General features: G+C 42.5%; 4 protein-coding genes across 4 annotated transcripts; 2 read left to right on the top strand and 2 right to left on the bottom strand.

The window, feature by feature from the left end:
• Positions 1-3,859: 3,859 nt before the first annotated feature.
• Positions 3,860-6,476, top strand: LOC105462948 (vacuolar fusion protein MON1 homolog A). Its single transcript, XM_011709895.1, has 7 exons — positions 3,860-4,309; positions 4,428-4,750; positions 4,836-5,079; positions 5,169-5,453; positions 5,541-5,731; positions 5,811-5,913; positions 5,992-6,476. Exons 1-7 carry the CDS (start codon positions 3,989-3,991, stop codon positions 6,130-6,132), a joined length of 1,608 nt encoding a protein of 535 aa, XP_011708197.1. The 5' UTR covers positions 3,860-3,988; the 3' UTR covers positions 6,133-6,476.
• Positions 6,308-7,750, bottom strand: LOC105462957 (pre-mRNA-splicing factor 38A). The gene is made up of 3 exons (XM_011709907.1): positions 7,562-7,750; positions 7,047-7,414; positions 6,308-6,964 (listed from the first exon to the last, which is right to left on the bottom strand). The coding sequence occupies exons 1-3, from the start codon at positions 7,723-7,725 to the stop codon at positions 6,573-6,575; spliced, it is 924 nt and encodes a 307-aa protein (XP_011708209.1). The 5' UTR covers positions 7,726-7,750; the 3' UTR covers positions 6,308-6,572.
• Positions 7,751-7,786: 36 nt separating this feature from the next.
• On the bottom strand, positions 7,787-9,216 carry LOC105462933. Its single transcript, XM_011709875.1, has 2 exons — positions 8,974-9,216; positions 7,787-7,900 (listed from the first exon to the last, which is right to left on the bottom strand). The coding sequence occupies exons 1-2, from the start codon at positions 9,199-9,201 to the stop codon at positions 7,805-7,807; spliced, it is 324 nt and encodes a 107-aa protein (XP_011708177.1). The 5' UTR covers positions 9,202-9,216; the 3' UTR covers positions 7,787-7,804.
• On the top strand, positions 8,554-15,668 carry LOC105462940 (lipoma HMGIC fusion partner-like 3 protein). The gene is made up of 6 exons (XM_011709884.1): positions 8,554-9,288; positions 9,546-10,528; positions 10,829-11,023; positions 13,955-14,042; positions 14,272-14,426; positions 14,577-15,668. The coding sequence occupies exons 2-6, from the start codon at positions 10,312-10,314 to the stop codon at positions 14,807-14,809; spliced, it is 888 nt and encodes a 295-aa protein (XP_011708186.1). The 5' UTR covers positions 8,554-9,288; positions 9,546-10,311; the 3' UTR covers positions 14,810-15,668.
• The last annotated feature ends 1,584 nt before the right edge of the window (positions 15,669-17,252 follow it).

Below are 17,252 nucleotides of genomic sequence, written 5' to 3'. Positions count from 1 at the left end.
ACCTATATATACCTAGCCGATAAACAAATTCTCGACAATATACCACAAATTGCATTGATTTCGCGAAGCCGGTAGGAGCGAATTATTCGGTACTATTTAGCTTTTATTAAGATATATCGAATGCGCATAACGTACCACGTGTAACGTTGAAAGCAGCTACTTACTATAAATATCCGCGGATGCGAGGACGCGAGAGTCCCTCATCTGTGTGAACTAATCGTCATTATTTCTCCAAGTCTTCTGCTTTCGACGATTTCCTGCATTTCTTAAAAGTGTGCGGCCAATCGAATGGCGAAGTCGCGATCGGACGAAAGTCTCCCTAATGATGTACGTATTTTATATTTTTATATAGTTTGTAGAATAGCTTCGAAAGAGAGACAGAGAGGGAGATCTTCACGACGGAGTATTTGTTAGAGAAGTTAACTACACTTTGCGAATCACAGTTTGTATCTGTGATAATCGTCGCGGGAGAAATTTCCTTAAAATATCTTTGATATTGAACCTATATATTATAAACGAGAAGCAAAATATATCGAGCATAATGAATTGAATCTGAGATAGACAAGTACGATACGATGAGGAAATTTTTCGTCGCGCCGGATCGCGCAAACAGAAACTGGTCACATCTGTAATTATCTATATCTTACCCGTGAGTCATATCCCTGCCATATCCTTATACATAACGAGTTATATGTATGAAAGTCGCGCGGAAGCACATATTAAATCCCTGTACTTAAATATTTTCGCGTGTTTCTGTAGACAGTGATCGATCGATGCGAAGGGGAAGGGGGGGCAGAAGAGAAAAATCTGCGTTTGCGCAAAGCTATATCGATTCGAAAATACATTCCATTTTTTATATATATACATATAAATGGTGCGTATGTGATACGCGAGAAAAATAATATCGCCAACGTCGAAATTCGGAGAGAAAAAAAAACCAACATATCACGTAAATGAGATATAATATTTCGGTGTATCGGCATTACTGTCTACAAGAAGCGAGTATACACGCACCTTCCTATATACAAAAGATATCTTGCTAAATATGTTGCGTAGAGTGTCCTCTGAAAAGATATATACCAGCGCATCCGAATTAATACTTTGTCGTGAAAAATTTACGGTACGATTCGATTTTTCGGTTTTATTATATTAAGCGTAGCCATTGGTAAATTAAATCATATTTTTGCTACAAGAAATAATCGATTATCTAAGCTATACGGGGTATAATTTGAGAGTATAATTTGTCGAGTGATACATTTATAAACGTTTAAGCTAGCCAAAAGAGGACAAGACGTTACAGTGGTATATATATTTTCAAAGCACTGTATATTTTATGCTCAAGGGCTACAGTATGGATGACGTCTGTAATTACTTAGTTTTAACTGTGCGGTGCAATGCTCGTGAAACGAGCGTAAACGTAGAATATATATATGTACGATCGACTCTTCCGGATTTTACGTAAATTGTAAAAGTTCTCTAATCAATAAGATTATCTCGTTCTTAGTAATACCGCGCCGAATAAGCGAGCTTTAAGTACTATTCGCCGAGTGGCATATTCGAACTATTCGCAGCGACCACATCGCGTCAGATCTTCCATGTAATAAGCATGACGAAAAAAAAAGAATCTCCTCTCCTTTCCCCCGGTAGGTATGTTAAACTGTATAAAACAAAAATCTGCACTGTGCACTCTCGTGAATTGAAAAAAATTTGTCGTAATATATGTAGCGGTAACGGTGAAATTCAGGATCAGATTTCGCATTACTGCACGTTTAGGAACACGATAGTCCGGATAAATAGAATGTGTCTGTATCGCGTATATACGCGGACATGTGTGTGCTCTCTCGTATGTGCGGAGAAAAAAAAACTCGTGGATGAGTGTGCGTGTAATTGCGGGTAACGATGACAGCCGCTTTTAGATACGTATATATATATATGCCACGGATATGTAGATCTATCCCCTTTATCCCTTTACGCAAAACAGAAAAAAAAATGGCAAAAACGTTTAGCGATCGGCGGAAGACTGTTGTAACTCGAGACGATTGAAATATTAATCTGCATTAGCGAATTAAAGATGCATATTTAGCGCGTTGCAATCAGGTTACAGAGCAAATATAGGGAGATTCAATTAGAAATTCGAATTTATATATTACAACAGAATATACTATATCTGATGACGTGATGAGAAAGCTTTTACGAAAAAAAAAAACGAATCACGTTATAATTACTACTTCTTATCTCGACAATAAATTCACTATACAATTTATTGACAATAAATAGTTCAAATGGGAATTAGCGCTGGCCGTCGCTAAGATAATTAAATCTTATGTGCATATTATATCATCATGGATAATAAAATTACAAAGACGTATTTTCAATGAGGAAGAGAGAGAAAGAGAGAGAGAGAGAGAGAGAGAGAGAGAGAGAGAGAGAGAGAGAGAGAGAGAGAGAGAGAGGAAAGAGAACAGAATAAATAAAAAGAAATAAATATATATATACACACACACCGATCTTGTTTATACAAGCCACGTTTAGCTTCGCTTGCTAGATTTAATATTTTTGTAATGACGCCTAGGAATAGCTGGTGTATTTGTACCTTCATAGAATTAATATTTAGACTGTAGTACTGCTCTACGGCCACTACAGTTGGTGCAGCATCCAAAAAGTTAAATTGTAAATAACAATAATAAATAAGAGAAAAAAAAATGTCACGGAATAAGTCTGTAAACGGCCAAGCAACGGCCATCTGTGCCAACAACCACGTACTAGCTGACGCCACAGCCGAAGCTCGTAGACTCGGAAACTTGCCGAAAGTTTCGAGTCCGCGTTAAATTGCACACACGAGAAAAACGTGCACTTACCAAGCTGCGGCACCGACATGTACGTCTCGCAATCCACCAGGAACTGTCCCACCTGCACCGCGCCGAGGGCGACGATCCTCTTCGTCAGGAACTCGATGGTCTGCGGCCCGGTCCGATTCTCGATCATCGGGTACTGCTGCAGCCTGTCGAACATGCAAATGCCACTCTTTCACTTCCCGCAGGTGCAGCCCTCGGACGAGCGTCGCCGATCGCCCGGTCGCGTGTCCGCGACGACCGAGGAGACGGCACGTGCGACATAACCTCTACGCGTCTGCCGGCGAGACGCGCGACACGCATTTTGCTTCACGCGGTCGCGCGACGAGGAATCGTACGAATCGCTTCAGAGACGCGAATGCTACTTACACGGTGACGCCCATCCTGCGTGCGGCGCGAACCGCGTCGTCGCTACACAACGAACTCCGAATTCGGGACGAACGTCGCGATTACTCTAACCCGGAGTACCCGGCGAACACTTGTCGCGTCTGCTCGCTGCCGTAACTCTCGCGCGCGATTTGAAACGTCCGCTGCGCCGCCCGACTGTCCTATCGGCAGGTGCACCAATTAAATTGTAGAACTGCAAATGCGATGCTAGATAAAATTTCATGAGGAGACCGCTGATATTACTAACTTCAGCTATTATATTTATATATTTTTTATTATTATATTCTTCTCTCTTCCATTTTTTTTCAATACGTTTGCACTTTGCATAAAAACAAAAATGGAAAATATTTATATATATACATATAGGTAGTTAAAAAAAATAAACAAATAAAATTATCTGGTTACCCGTTATAGCACGGAATAGAACCAAATAATATAATGGTAACTTGAAATCGACATATGGTAACAACATGGGAACACGTTGCAGGTTGTCGATCTATTATCTGCCGGGTATATTCGTGGCCGCATATGTATGTAGTTTAATCGTGCGACGTTTTGTGGCGCCAGTAAACGGGTCTCCACATAAACAAACAGAATCAGCAGCGCGCTTTAACAGTTCCGCGACGAATTAACGAGGAATGGCGGTCGATCCTCGTCGGTCTGCCGCTGTTGGATGCCAAACGCCAGCGTGGAGCGTGGAGTCGGCGGAATAGCGACTTGCCCGGTGACGTTCTCGACGTGATAGAGACATGGCTGCGAAGGAGCCGATCGTCGTCGAGTCGATCGACGACGGCGGTATAGCCGAGCCCGGAATCGAGCCCGGCGCTTCCACGGAGACGATGCTCGTCACCACCGACAGCTTCGACGAGTACGAGCAGGAGATGAGCAGCAGCATCGACGGTGACAGGCAGATTAAGGAGAGCAGCACCATCTCCGAGATCCAGGAGGACGCTGTGCAGGACAATTCCGCGACCCCCGCCGTCGCCGCCGCCGCCGCCGTCGTCGCCGTCGCCGCCGTCGCCGAACCGCAGGAGTCGGAGAAAACCCTTTCCCTCGACGACGCGGAGATGGTTAGGCCTCTATGCGAAATCACCTCTGTATTTTCCATGAAATTCGAGGGTGCCTGATATCGTAAAATTGCCCACGAACTCGTTTCGAACGTAAACCGGATGAATTGTCACATTTTAGGATGACGTCGCACACCGTTTGGGCCAGAGTAACCTAGACGGGGACCCGTTGCGTTGCAAAACGTGGCTGGCGCAGAAGAAGCATATCTTTATCTTGAGTCAGGCGGGAAAACCGATATACTCTAGATACAGTTCGGAGGACAAACTAGTCACGGTTATGGGAGTCATGCAGGCTTTAGTGTCGTTCGTTCAAGCCGGCAGCGATATGATCAGATCGGTGCACGCCGGCGACACGAACTTTGTTTTCGTCGTGAAGGGTCCACTGATCTTAGTGGCGGTGTCCAAGACCTTGGAAAGCGTACCTCAGCTCACTTTACAATTAACGTACATGCTATTCCATCTTTGAGATAATATCCTCGCTTTCTAAGTAAGATATCATATCTGACATTTGTGCATATTTAATTTGCAGATATGTATATAATCAGATAATCTCTGTGTTGACACAGTCGCAGTTAAATAGAGTGTACGATCAAAGAAGAAACTTTGATCTACGACGGTTATTAAGCGGTAGCGAAAGACTGATAGATCATTTGTTAAACTTTATGGACAGAGAGCCCGCCTTCTTTCTGGGAGCCATCAAATGTTTGCCCCTACTACCTTCTATGAGAAGTTCCATTACGCAGACCATCATACAAACTTGCGCTAAGATTAAGGTACAAAGCCAAACATATGCTGAACGTTTGCGTAATCGAAATGAATTTAAGTATTCGCTTTATTAAAAGAGAAAATCTATGTCTTTCAGAACTTAGTATTTGCCATACTCCTAGCTAACAATCAGTTGGTTACACTAGTTAGAATGAACAAATTTTTCCTACATCCAATGGATCTACATATAATACAAAATCTGGTGGACAGCTCGGAGTCGCTCAAAACCGCCGAGAGCTGGACGCCGATATGCCTACCGAAATTCGATTCCAACGGATACATGCACGGTCACGTGTCGTATCTGGCAGAAGATTGCCAGGCGTGTTTATTGCTGCTCACAGTTGATAGGGATGTATTTTTCGTGCTATCGGAGGCCAAACAAGTAAGAGTTATTGCGGAAGATAAAATCGATTGAATAAACAAGAAGTCGTTTGTACGAATGTCAATTTATTGATAAATATTTGGGTAGAAAATCGTGGAGAAATTGCGGCGAACAAATTGTCTGGAGGCGATAAACGAGTCTATGAATAAACCGACGATAACAACTGCCGACATTGGGTTACCTGAGATGCGTCACGTATTGTACAAATGCAAAAGCACCGCGCAATTCTGGAGTCCTGGACTTCAACCACCTTACACGACGGACGAAGAGATAGAACGGTAAAAATGTGAATTTTTTTCAATATATGACGTAAAATACCTGTATAACATATAATAAAAATAATATATATTTTTTTAGATTATTAGGGCTTTATCAGTGTTTGCATCACAGATTGCATTCTCCTAGTCGGCCCTTGAAACTTATATTTCAGCAGCTAGATAAGGAAACGATGTTGGCGTGGGTGAGTAAAAGTTTACGTGCAACTTGAGATCGCGAAATTTTTTTTTCTTTAATTAAAAAAGGTATCTTATTTTTCTAGGTGGCTTCTGGTTTCGAATTATACGTAACGTTTGAGCCTCTGGTAACGAAACCAGATGCCATTGAGGCAGTGAGCAAGCTATTAAAGTGGATAAAGAAGGAGGAAGAGAGATTATTTATTCTGAACTCGCCTACGTTTTAGACATTGCCAAGTATTTTTGTTTTTATAAAATATATGAGAGAGAATATATAAAACCGTTGTAGAGACATTTGCCGACCAAATTTCGAAAATGTGCGAGATGCATCGAAGGATTCCGAAGTAAGAACATCGTTATAAGTTTCGAAAGGCAGGTATAACAGTTATTATTATTCGTCCATTATTATGCATCGATGTCGCTATTTTTTTTTTATTTAATAAAGCAATTGTAATATAACGTAAATAATGTGAAAATGTACATACATTTGAATATGTTACAAGGGATTTAATTCCGTGTTGTAATTTTAATACGAAATTCTTATAAATGTCATATACTGACGCTAAAAATATACGAACGAGAGTATAAGGAAAAATTGAAGAAACATTACCAATTGGTCTATCTCTCTTTGCTATTCGGGTTTATATAAATTCGACAAAAACACACTTCAATGTCTAGCTCTATCGCGTTCTCTTCTACGATCTCGCTCCCTTTCTCTTTCCCGTTCTCTCTCCCTCTCTCTGTCGTCCCTTCTGTGACGATCCCGGTCCCTCTCCTTGTCTTTGTGCGACGACGAGTGCGATTTCGGCGATTTGCTGCGTTTACGTTCTCTCCTGTCCCTATCTCTGTCCCGCTCCCTGCTCCTCGATCTTTGCTTCTCCTTGTCGGACTTCTTCTCGGATCGGGAATGCCTCTTATCCCTGTCTCTGTGACGGTCCCTGTCCCGCTCGTGGTCGTCCGGCCTCTTGCGCGGCAATTCTTTAACCGGTGGAATCTCCTCTTCCTCCGACGATTCAATACCGTCATCCATATCGTCCTCCAACGCCGATATCTTCCCTTCTGTGTAACATCAGGCAATATGTAGTAGAAAAATAACTGAGTAAAAGTAACGTATCAATTTCCAGAAAAATCCCGAACGTACCTAGCTCATTATTTTCCTCTAAAACGTGCCTCTTTTGTATCCTCGGTAAGATAACGTCGCAACTCCGCTCGTCCCTGAGAAGATTGTCAATGAATTCGTCCATGTGTATGAGCTCGAATACGCCCTGTTTGTTCTGCATTCTGAGCTTTCTGTTGTCATTGAATAACGGTTCGAGATACTTGTAACAGTCCAGGGAGGAGCCGGTCAATCTCATGTACAGTGCACCAAGCGCTCGAACATATTTGAACTCTTCGTTCTTTATAAACTCGACTATGATGTCCTTCTCGGGCTGTATCTGGAGCATTTTCAATATGAGACAGAGGAACGGCGTAGGCTTCACATTGCCACCGTACACTCCTCCTATAAACCTAAAGGGATAAAAATAATTAATTAGAAAAAAGTTTTTATACATGCTAACATTTCTTTCCATAAATGTATCCGTTAGATGCATAAAAAAAGAATGATTTTATCGGCAAGGAAAATTATTGTAGAGGTTATGTTTTGTTTTCACTAACCTCAACTCCATCGCCTTGTCGACCAGCAGTTCGGCTGTCAGGGCGAAACATTCTTCTTTCCAGTATTTAGAGTCGTATATCCGAGATCTGATAATCTTCTCGATCAAATATTGCGGATTTGTTCCGCGAATAGATTTAGCGTCTTTCACCGTGCGGTTTGCCATTTTCGAATTTTACTCTGTGAATTGTCGTGAATCTTCAGTAGCAAGTCACCAGAGGACGCCGATTCGCTGGAAATGCACTTTACGCGATCGATAAAAACTTTACGTCAAAAATTTGACAGGTGACAACACGCGAATCAGCTGTAATCTCTTTGGAATCAGCTGAAAGCTGAATGTGCTGAAAGAGAAAAAAAACAGTACACAGTAATTATTTAACGCAAAAACTTGGTAAAAAATATATTTTTATTAATACACAGTAATTATTTAACATAAAAACTTAATAAAAAAAAATATTTTTATTAATATATATAATTATATTTCGAATATTCTCTATATATGTATAGATATTCTATATATAACTCTGTATATAGAAAGTTTTAGTAGAAAGATGTTAATTATATCGTATTTTTTATGAAAAATGTAATATCGATGTCTTTCGCTCTTAAAACTTTCAAACACTACACGGAGAAAATTTTTTTTAATTTACTCTGCAAATCATGTTAATTATGGGACAATATAGTATTTAAGCAAATTTTACTGTGCATAATAAATTTTACTACATTTTACTGCTGTAAAATTTAATGTAGTGCACAGTAAAATTTGCCTAAATACTATATTGTCCCACAATTAACATGATTTGAAGGTAAATTTAAAAAAAATTCTTTCCGTGTATTAATAATATACTTACAAATAAAAATCTAATATATACGTATGTTTTATATGCATGTACATACATATGTATACATGTACACAAGGTGTCACAAATGCTGTGCATATTTTTGTATGTACATATAAAATAATTTTATTTTTATATGTACATACATATGTATATTAATATTATTTATATGTATTTTCAGAGAAGACGTATAGAATTACTTTCTTTTCAATGATATCTTTATGTCTTATGATATGACGACTCATTAAAATACCCAGAAAATAATATTAATTCGTTAATAAAATAAGGAATATATATATACACATTTTTTGTTAATTAGAAAAAATAATTCGTACTTCGAGACTTGTAAGTCCCAACGAATAAACCCGTTATGTCCAGACGGAGAAATCCGTTTCGACAAAGCCAATAACACAGCGGCGTGCCACCTTTTCGGTGTCACCTTTCTCTTCGCAGCCGCCTGGGGTCCGTGAGGGTCCCCTGACGGCGGTCTCCTCTCTCCCGAGTCTCTCTCCGTCCTCGTCTTTCATCCTCTCTTTTTCCCTCCTCTCGCACATTCACCTGGCAACCTGGCTCACCTGAAACGGCCATCTTGAAGCGCGCCGTCGTATCGCGCTCCTCGTCTTTCCACCAAGTCGCATTTTCCGCCTGTCCTTGTAGCCGGCCGTGCCGTCGCATGTGCCGTGGCCGCATGTGCAATACCTCGCGACGTGCAGCAAGGCACCAGCGATCGCGCCGGGTAACATTCGCCGTGCTTCAATCGTGCCGTCCACCTGGCCCGCGTCTTCTTTTCCTTCGCCGCGCATTCCGATGAGGTCCTGACGTTGCTGACGTCACTGGTGTTCTCTTTGGAATTTTTTCAACATTCCCGAGGAAGTGCCGCTTCCGTTACGGTAAGTCGCATTTTCCGCCGGGTGAAGATTCGCACGCGGCCAAACGTGGTTTACTTTTAATCGTCATTTGTGAATAATCGCGATTATTCTTCTAGATCTAGATTAGATTTTTGGCGTATTTACATAAGAGAAAATATTTTCTTTTATATTCAAGATTCGAATGAATAGACCTTAATCAATGAATTAATATCATAAATCAAATTTAAAAAAATCTCTTGTTTAGAAGGAGCTATTCGTAAGTCTTATTTCGTCCACAGGTCACTCCGTTCTTATCTGTGTTCGAGCGGAGGAAAGGTACTCACGCCTAACAACGTGGGTGAACGTGCCTGAACGTAAATGTCACGGACGGCGCAGCCGTTGGTTCGACGCGGGTACGAGCGTGCGATCGTTTTGCCAGTCCCGGGCGCACAGTGCGACCGGCGATGTGATTAAGAGACGGGCTGGGAAGTGAATAGAAGAGTCTATTGTGTAAACCAAGAAAAGAAGAAAGACAAGTTCCCCCGAATTTCGGAGAAAATCCACCGTCAGGATTCGCGAAGGGAGCGCGACTTAATCGCAAAATCGTCGTGCCTGCGCAGTGCGCTCGTTAGCGAAAGTACGGTTCTTTGTTCGTTGCGGGAAGTTACCTCCGCGAGCGAGACACGCGCGTCTTTTACACACGGCCGGTCCCATTGTTGTCGAACAATTGGACCTCGTGGAGCGAGCGACGTTTCCAAGAGCGACGACCTTCTCTCGGTGTGATAACCGCCCGCGAGTCGCGCCGCGAGAGGAGAATCGGCGAGAGGAAACCGCTCAGAGGTCTCTCAACATCTCTCGATCTCCCGTCGATTTAATCGGTGATTTACTTAACGTCTCGCGGTCGCGCCTGCGTTCCGCGTACGGAATTCGCGGCGCTGATGTTACGGTCGAACGGTTACGCGAGGTGGAATCGCTGTTAAACGACGCGCCGCGCCGGCGATCGGGACGATCAAGTTCGCGCTGAAAATCCGGGAAATCGAGAAACTCGGCCGGCAATTGTCAGAGATGGGTTCGAAGATCGAGTACGTCGAGTCCTCGCACATGTACGCGACCAATTACATCCGCAATTCCAAGGCGATCGGCGTGCTGTGGGGCATCTTCACCATATGCTACGCCATCATCGGCGTCGTCGCGTTCGTCACCCCGGAATGGCTCGGCGATCTGGAGCACGAGAATCCCGGGAGATTCGGTCTGTGGACCAGGTGCAGCTACGGCGGTAACGGTACGTTATATATTTACATCGCGACTCTTATTTTTATTCGACGCGAGATGAGAATTTTCGTTTTACTTTCCGCCTGACTGCAAGCGATTTCGAAATAACCCATTTTATATTATCTTTCGTATGGCAGTGCAAATAGGTTTAATTATAAGGCAATACGTAATACTACATTTTACATTGCTTTATTGCGTATAATCACTCGATAACTTGATATATTTCCCGATAATTTGTCGACATTCCAAGACCGGATGGGAATAATTATTTAAACATATTATTAATTCGAAACGCTTCGTAATTATGTAGGCGAGCTAGGCGAGGAATGCATCGGCCGGCTGGACGACCTGTCGAGCATCGCCAACGTTCCCTTCCGAGCCAGCACGATTCTAGTCGGCATCGCGGTGATAATCGCGCTACTGGCGATCTGCGCGATGCTCATGTTCTTCTTCTGCCAGAGCACCACCGTGTTCTACATGTGCGCCTGGATGCAAGTGGTGTCAGGTAATTATCCCACGAGGGACATGCACGCGTCGATCGACTTTAAAATGCCAAATGTTGCACCGCGCGCGCGCGCGGCAAGACGTTCCGCGGCAACTGGCGCGTCCGTTTTAGAAAGCGCAACATTAGCTAGGCTAATATTCTCGCGACCCGTTACCGCAATCTCACGACCGTAATTCCTTATCAGCCAGATGCAATTGCAAATTGCGTTGATGCGCCGCGCCGAGCCGAACCGGGCCGGATCCCATCACTTCGCGCGGAAGTGACGCAATCGTCCCGCTTAACGCGCCTTTATTGTGGTGAACTTTATCGATCGGTTTCATCTCTGCAGCGAACGGCGGAGATAACGGCCTGTAAAACCGATGCCGATCGTCGCCGGAAATTGCTCTCGTGCCACGGTCCCGCGCCCGCGAGAAAACTCGATCTCTTTCACAAAAATCTCGTACAGAGATCTCGTTAAATATGTGTGCCAAATAATAATTAAAAGTTTGTCAGTCGCGATGAATCTCTTGTTCGCGCGAGACTATTCGTGAATTAATGTCGCATCGATCTTTTTACTCGGTTAGAAAGCGCACGGTAACCGCAGGATTGTCCAACGTTAGCTTGCGTAACGGCTGAAATAATAATAATGGTATTGCAAGAATAACTGCTTCATTGATGGATGACGTGTCATCCAGAGAGACGTTCACGTTGGCTGAATCGTTAGAAGAATTACTAGGCAGTTTTATTATTAGCATATTTTTTTTATTACATTTTTTCTTTATACTACAAAGTTATAAAGATACTCCTTTTAAAAATGACAAAATAAGGAATGTTATGATAAAATATTTCGCTTCTCGGATTCACGCTTAAACTTCCTTTAAATCAAAAGACAATTGTATTCTGCATTTAAGATTCTAATTGGAAACGAATGCAGCTCATTCGCGCTAAATAGGTAGCTCTGATACTTTCTCCTTGATGCTAGGTAGCCCGCATTATCCGGGCGCATGTATAACGATTAGCATTTCCGCGTCGCGATTTCTAAGCTCGTTATCGGGAATCCGCTTCGTGTCACTGGAACACACCATGTGCGTGTGCGTTTTCCTGCTTCGCAACGCACATATACGTGATGTGCTTCTCGAGACATCCCGCCGCGCATCGTTGCGCATCAGCATCTCTCGGCGATTCGAAGGTTTTTCCTTTTTGCAATTGTAATCGCGACTGATCGTCGCCCGCGGGTCGCCGACGAGTCGCCGCGCGTGGCGGCCGCAGCGAAATGTAGAATAGACCGTTATAACGTGCCCAAGCCAGTCTGCATATACCGTTCGTCAACGCCTCTATACATGATTAGCGTATAGAACCAACGCCGCGGTCGAATCGATATCGAATCGCTCAAGTCTATCTATCGAGGACTTTATCTCTGTATGTATTGGCTGTATCCTAATACCGGATCGTTAATTCGTATCCATATTGTTATAACTTTGCAACCAGGTGACCTACTCCCTTAATAACGACGTACTTGGTCACGATAAGATATACGTACATGACTCATAAGCCATAGGTTTATCTCTAAATTACGCGCCTCGGTGCTGAATTTGCGTGTTTCGTCGTCAAAGTTGTCATACAACGCGCTTCACCCACTATAGTTATAAATAGAGTAAATTAGCAAAGTTTTTATTTACTTTTTACAATGACGATAATTTTACGATGACTAAACTCTCGGAAACCTGCTCAGTAACGCAGTTTATTAGCGAAAAATTGTATGAAGAAGAATAGGTATGCGCCGTGCAGGATATGCTGACTAACGAGTTGACGAGCGTGTAATTTTTATTTAACGGCGCGAACGCGTAGACTTACGCAAGCCTCGAGCGTCTCGGCAACAGAGTTTCGGCGGTGTCAGCGATTCATTACAAGCGAGCATCGTCGTCGTCGTCGAGTCACGTTAGTGAAAGTCATACCAAGCCGGTGTCGCGCGCGGATCCGTAGCGTGAAACACGAAGAGGAAAATGTATATCACCGCAAGAAACTAAATGACGTTTCAAGTATATGAATTATCTATATAGGATGTATAAGCAGAGCGTTTACCATCAGCTTATGGAGCAGGCTCACTGAACCTGGGGTATACAGGAAGATTGCGATATCTGCGTTACAAAATCGTTAGAAAGTATAAAGAGCAAGAGTAACACACGCACGGGAGATATTATACAACAGGCAGGCAAAGCCAAACAGAGCTAGCAAGAATAAATAGATTTAAATTACCCGAGCGTAGACTATCAAAAAGAAGAAGTCCATAAAATGCGAACAATGAAAGGCAAGAGTGAAAACTGCGTTGGGTTTCCGTCCATTATCTATCTCGATAATGAATGGAAAGTACATGAAAATAGAGCGCAATGAAATCGAAGGAAATAATGATTGAAATCGCGAGCTCTGTGAAGACAATGTTATAGCGCGCGTGTTCCACCGCGCGTGATTCGCGCATTGAAATCGCTCGCTCGCTCGTCGGGGAAACAATATCGCCTCGCTGGTAAACGTAGCAGAAAAGTTACGGTTGTTCACAAGTCCCTTTCACTACCGGCCTCCTGCATAGCAGGCATGCACAATTACGGCCCGTGTAAATGCGAGAGCGGCGCGATCCACGCCTGTGCTGCATCTAACTGCAGCGATGTGGCAAATAATAGAGCCGTAACGGGAGTCCGTATTATTAAAGTATTATTAGATTTGCCGCCGTAATAGGTCCGTAATAGACATCGATCATTTAATGTTTATCATCGAACTTTTTTTCACGTTTTTGCGCCGTATAATTATCCCGAGAAAGAGTTAACGCACGAGTCGCAGAAACGTTTATAATCTGTCTTTCGACTTCCATTGCCTTCCATCGACGCTGAATATATAACTGTATACCGTTTTTTTTTTAGATAACAATAATAATACTCCGGGTGTTTTTTTTCCCCCCAGCAATTTGCATGGCGATCGGAGTGTGCATTTATCCTCTCGGCTGGGACTCGCCGGTGATCCGCGCCGTATGCGGCGCAGCGGCATCCAGGTGTGAATATTTCTGTATAGTCATTAAAAAGTCTACATTAGCGAGAAAAAATTTCGCCTTCTTTAGAAGCTTTATACTGTAACGCTAACTATCTCAATTAGACGCGCCTTTCGCACGCAAATTATTGCGAAGTGATAAATAATGACAGCCTCATATGTTGGAAACGTAATCGCGATAACAATGAACGTGTGAAAAATAGCAATCAAGAGAAAAATTTTTTTTTCGACAGATACAATCCCGGGGCGTGCGCTGTGAGATGGGCGATACCGTTGGCTGCGATCGCGGCTCTGGACGCGGCTACTTTGTCCGCCCTCGCCTTCATTTTGGCCTCCAGACACGTGAGGCTACAACCGGAGCCTTTCAACAACGGATCCTTGTACAAAGGTGATTAACAGCGAGCAATTCGTTCGAAAAAAAAAGTATTCTTATTTCTCAAAAGATTTCAATTTTGATTTAAATCGTTCGCGAATGTGCGTTTGCTTTGACTCTTCGACGGGAAATATAAGCGGGTCGTCAATTTTTCATTTGTCTCAGGCGAAGTAAATCCGGGCTACGTGAACGAGGCTCAGAGCGTAGCTGGCTCCCGCAAGTCCTTGTCCTTGAGACCGGTTCTCCTAGTGGCGCCGCCCGAACAGGACCGCTACAGCGAGCTCTCCAGAGCGAAGTCGCACTCCCATCACAGTCTCTACACACCGGCGCCGTCGCATCCGGTGCATACTCTGTCTACGAATACTCTCAATCATTCGCAGCACAACTTTCAGCTTTAAGCCGGCTGACCGTTGCGAATAAAAAGGATAAAAAAATGGGCCTGTACATAGCCGATGAAATATGAGGATATATTGTACATAAGATGAACCGGCGGAGCGTGAAACTTTGCTGGAATTTGCGCGAATCGAGCGCAATTGCTCGGTCATCGTTTTTTTTTGCGATGTTTCTACGAATGGAATTTCTGTTCGTGACGATGAAACTACTGTAAAACAGCATACGACTGACAGCTGTTTCATTCAACGACTGAACATTTATTATACCGTGTGCCGTGAACATTCCTACTTCTACGTGGTGTATTTTTAGTCTACCTTATCGATATAAAAAGAACGTGCCGAAAAGAACTGTCTTCCTTAGATTGTAGACTTTTTACAAATATACAATTATTATATGAATAAGTATCGCGAAGGTAATAAGAGACTACAGGAAATCTATTAAACGTGAAATTAAATATCGTTTAATTATGTTAACTTGTGAAATAATCTCTTTTATTAATGGCAAATGGAATATTTTTTCCATTAAAATCTCTTAACTCTACCCTAAGAATCTCATGTTTGTATTTATATATTAATATATATTACATTTATGTAATTAGAAAGATTAATCGAGCAATTTCGTAGTTAGTTTTGAAATAGCTGTATATTAAGTTTTCTAAACATCGTCGTGCAATGCCTATGTTAAATGATAATTCGACAGAAAATTACACTAAAAGTTTTATAGACACTATAATCCGTGCCGTATTATCGGAGCAATATATATATTATTCATATTACGTAATTATTTAAGTCCCTAAGTACTTATTGATGTGCCTTTACGATGTAGTATCGAGAATAACTATGAATTAAATTTTTTTGTCATGAAGTTAGTATTCTGTAAATACTTTACACAGCTATGGAACTCTTGCAACTCCGCAACTTGTAATCATTCCGTCGAAATGGTGTATAAAGAAGCATAATTTGTAAACAGATTCTCTTCTTCGGTATGCAATATTATAATAGAAGAAAAATTAATGATTATTCATAAACTGTAGATCGTAAAAGTCGTCGAAAATGATGACTGTATTGGCTAATACAAACGCGCATCTTGATACGCGACTTTGATTCCCGCATCGCTGTCATTTTCAAACATATAAAGGGGGTATAAAGACACATACAAGGGTAAACATGGGACACATTTAATTTTGACTAGTGTATTTAATGATATCATACAGAATAAGTTTATATTACGAGTACTATTTAATCGATAACTTGCATAATTTTACGCAACGGTCTCCGTAGGTCTGCGACGGCAATACTTGGCGCGTTATAATGATATCCGTAATTATCTCGCCACATTTTTCACCTTAACTTCATTAATTAAACCGCGATTAAATCAAATGTTTTTATCGTTTGATTTAAATCGCGGTTAAATTAATTTCTTAATTTTCTCTTTTTACCTTCCCGATTCCTAACTCTAGAGAGATCATTTTCCGAAGCTTGCGGACCAACGAGACTGTTCGGGCGCAATTATTGTTGTACAGAACTATTGTTCTAATTATCAGATCTCCGTATGAGCATTCTGTGCAATGAAGTCGAAATCTCGCGGGGAATATCCAAATTCACCTTTGACAAGTCAACGACAAATGATGCATTTTATAAATTTAAATTTCACCGTGTCGTTTTTTTAATTATTATTACAGAAATAATTTGAATGCACGGAATGCTCACAACTTCACGTCGTCTAAATCTAAAATAAATATTTCAGGCGAATGCCTACACGAGTAACGGGCCTTTTCCTCTCAGGACGTGTGCTCCACACTCATCTTAAGATCTAATAATCTCCGTGTATGGCAAATAAAAGGGAAGTTTGAGCGTCAGCGTAATAGCTTCCGCTTTGTAAGACAGCCAGTGTTAAGTACAGGGGGGTGTGTTCCCCGCGTTTCCCTTCACGTCGGGCTGATTTGCGGCGGGAATCTTTCTCCCTTCAGCGGAGGGAGCCATAAATAAAAGGAAGCGCGAGAAACGAGATCCCTTCCGCGCTTCTTGCAAGATCGAGACGTCACCCCGAAATAGCCCGCGAGCATGCAATCGGCAGGCGTGATGGAGCAAAACGAGCAAATCGTTCGGCATTTGAAGCACTAGAGTTTTATAGTGCATTAATTAGTCCGCGATGAGGAACGAGATACAAAGGTTTACAACGTTGTAAATGCAAAGGGGATAGGGTAGAAGGGGGACGAGGAGGGTGAGGGGGTGGAGGGTCGGGGGAGGCTCTACCGCTCGGTAACACCGCTATTTAATTCCAACTTTTTTTTTTACGCGAGCGACGCATCGTCGTATTTTACAAGGTATACACACGGCGTGTCCACGTATGACACCCTCAACCGAACCGTTTATGGCTTTACTGCGCGCCGCCACCGCGCGGCTTCTTACGCGTACATCTCCATCCGCGTGGTTTACAGCCGTTTGT

The sequence above is a fragment of the Wasmannia auropunctata genome, unplaced genomic scaffold (assembly GCF_000956235.1).
Source record: "Wasmannia auropunctata unplaced genomic scaffold, wasmannia.A_1.0 LD336116.1, whole genome shotgun sequence".
Lineage (NCBI taxonomy): Eukaryota > Metazoa > Arthropoda > Insecta > Hymenoptera > Formicidae > Wasmannia > Wasmannia auropunctata.
Note: the sequence above shows the minus strand (reverse complement) of the source record. Positions and strands in the feature narration are given on the sequence as shown.

What these genes read in the sequence shown, in the direction of transcription:
- LOC105462933 (XM_011709875.1), bottom strand. Translation starts at nt 9,201, where the DNA reads ATGCGCGGCGAAGGAAAAGAAGACGCGGGCCAGGTGGACGGCACGATT. An exon ending in CTTCAAGATGGCCGTTTCAG is followed by an intron (nt 7,901 to 8,973) that starts GTGAGCCAGGTT and finishes TTTCTCTTTCAG; the next exon opens with CACATTCAGCTTTCAGCTGA.
- LOC105462948 (XM_011709895.1), top strand. Translation starts at nt 3,989, where the DNA reads ATGGCTGCGAAGGAGCCGATCGTCGTCGAGTCGATCGACGACGGCGGT. An exon ending in CCCTCGACGACGCGGAGATG is followed by an intron (nt 4,310 to 4,427) that starts GTTAGGCCTCTA and finishes GTCACATTTTAG; the next exon opens with GATGACGTCGCACACCGTTT. An exon ending in TGCTATCGGAGGCCAAACAA is followed by an intron (nt 5,454 to 5,540) that starts GTAAGAGTTATT and finishes ATATTTGGGTAG; the next exon opens with AAAATCGTGGAGAAATTGCG.
- LOC105462940 (XM_011709884.1), top strand. Translation starts at nt 10,312, where the DNA reads ATGGGTTCGAAGATCGAGTACGTCGAGTCCTCGCACATGTACGCGACC. An exon ending in CTGGATGCAAGTGGTGTCAG is followed by an intron (nt 11,024 to 13,954) that starts GTAATTATCCCA and finishes TTTTCCCCCCAG; the next exon opens with CAATTTGCATGGCGATCGGA. An exon ending in CAACGGATCCTTGTACAAAG is followed by an intron (nt 14,427 to 14,576) that starts GTGATTAACAGC and finishes CATTTGTCTCAG; the next exon opens with GCGAAGTAAATCCGGGCTAC.
- LOC105462957 (XM_011709907.1), bottom strand. Translation starts at nt 7,725, where the DNA reads ATGGCAAACCGCACGGTGAAAGACGCTAAATCTATTCGCGGAACAAAT. An exon ending in GACAAGGCGATGGAGTTGAG is followed by an intron (nt 7,415 to 7,561) that starts GTTAGTGAAAAC and finishes TTATCCCTTTAG; the next exon opens with GTTTATAGGAGGAGTGTACG. An exon ending in AGAGGAAAATAATGAGCTAG is followed by an intron (nt 6,965 to 7,046) that starts GTACGTTCGGGA and finishes GATGTTACACAG; the next exon opens with AAGGGAAGATATCGGCGTTG.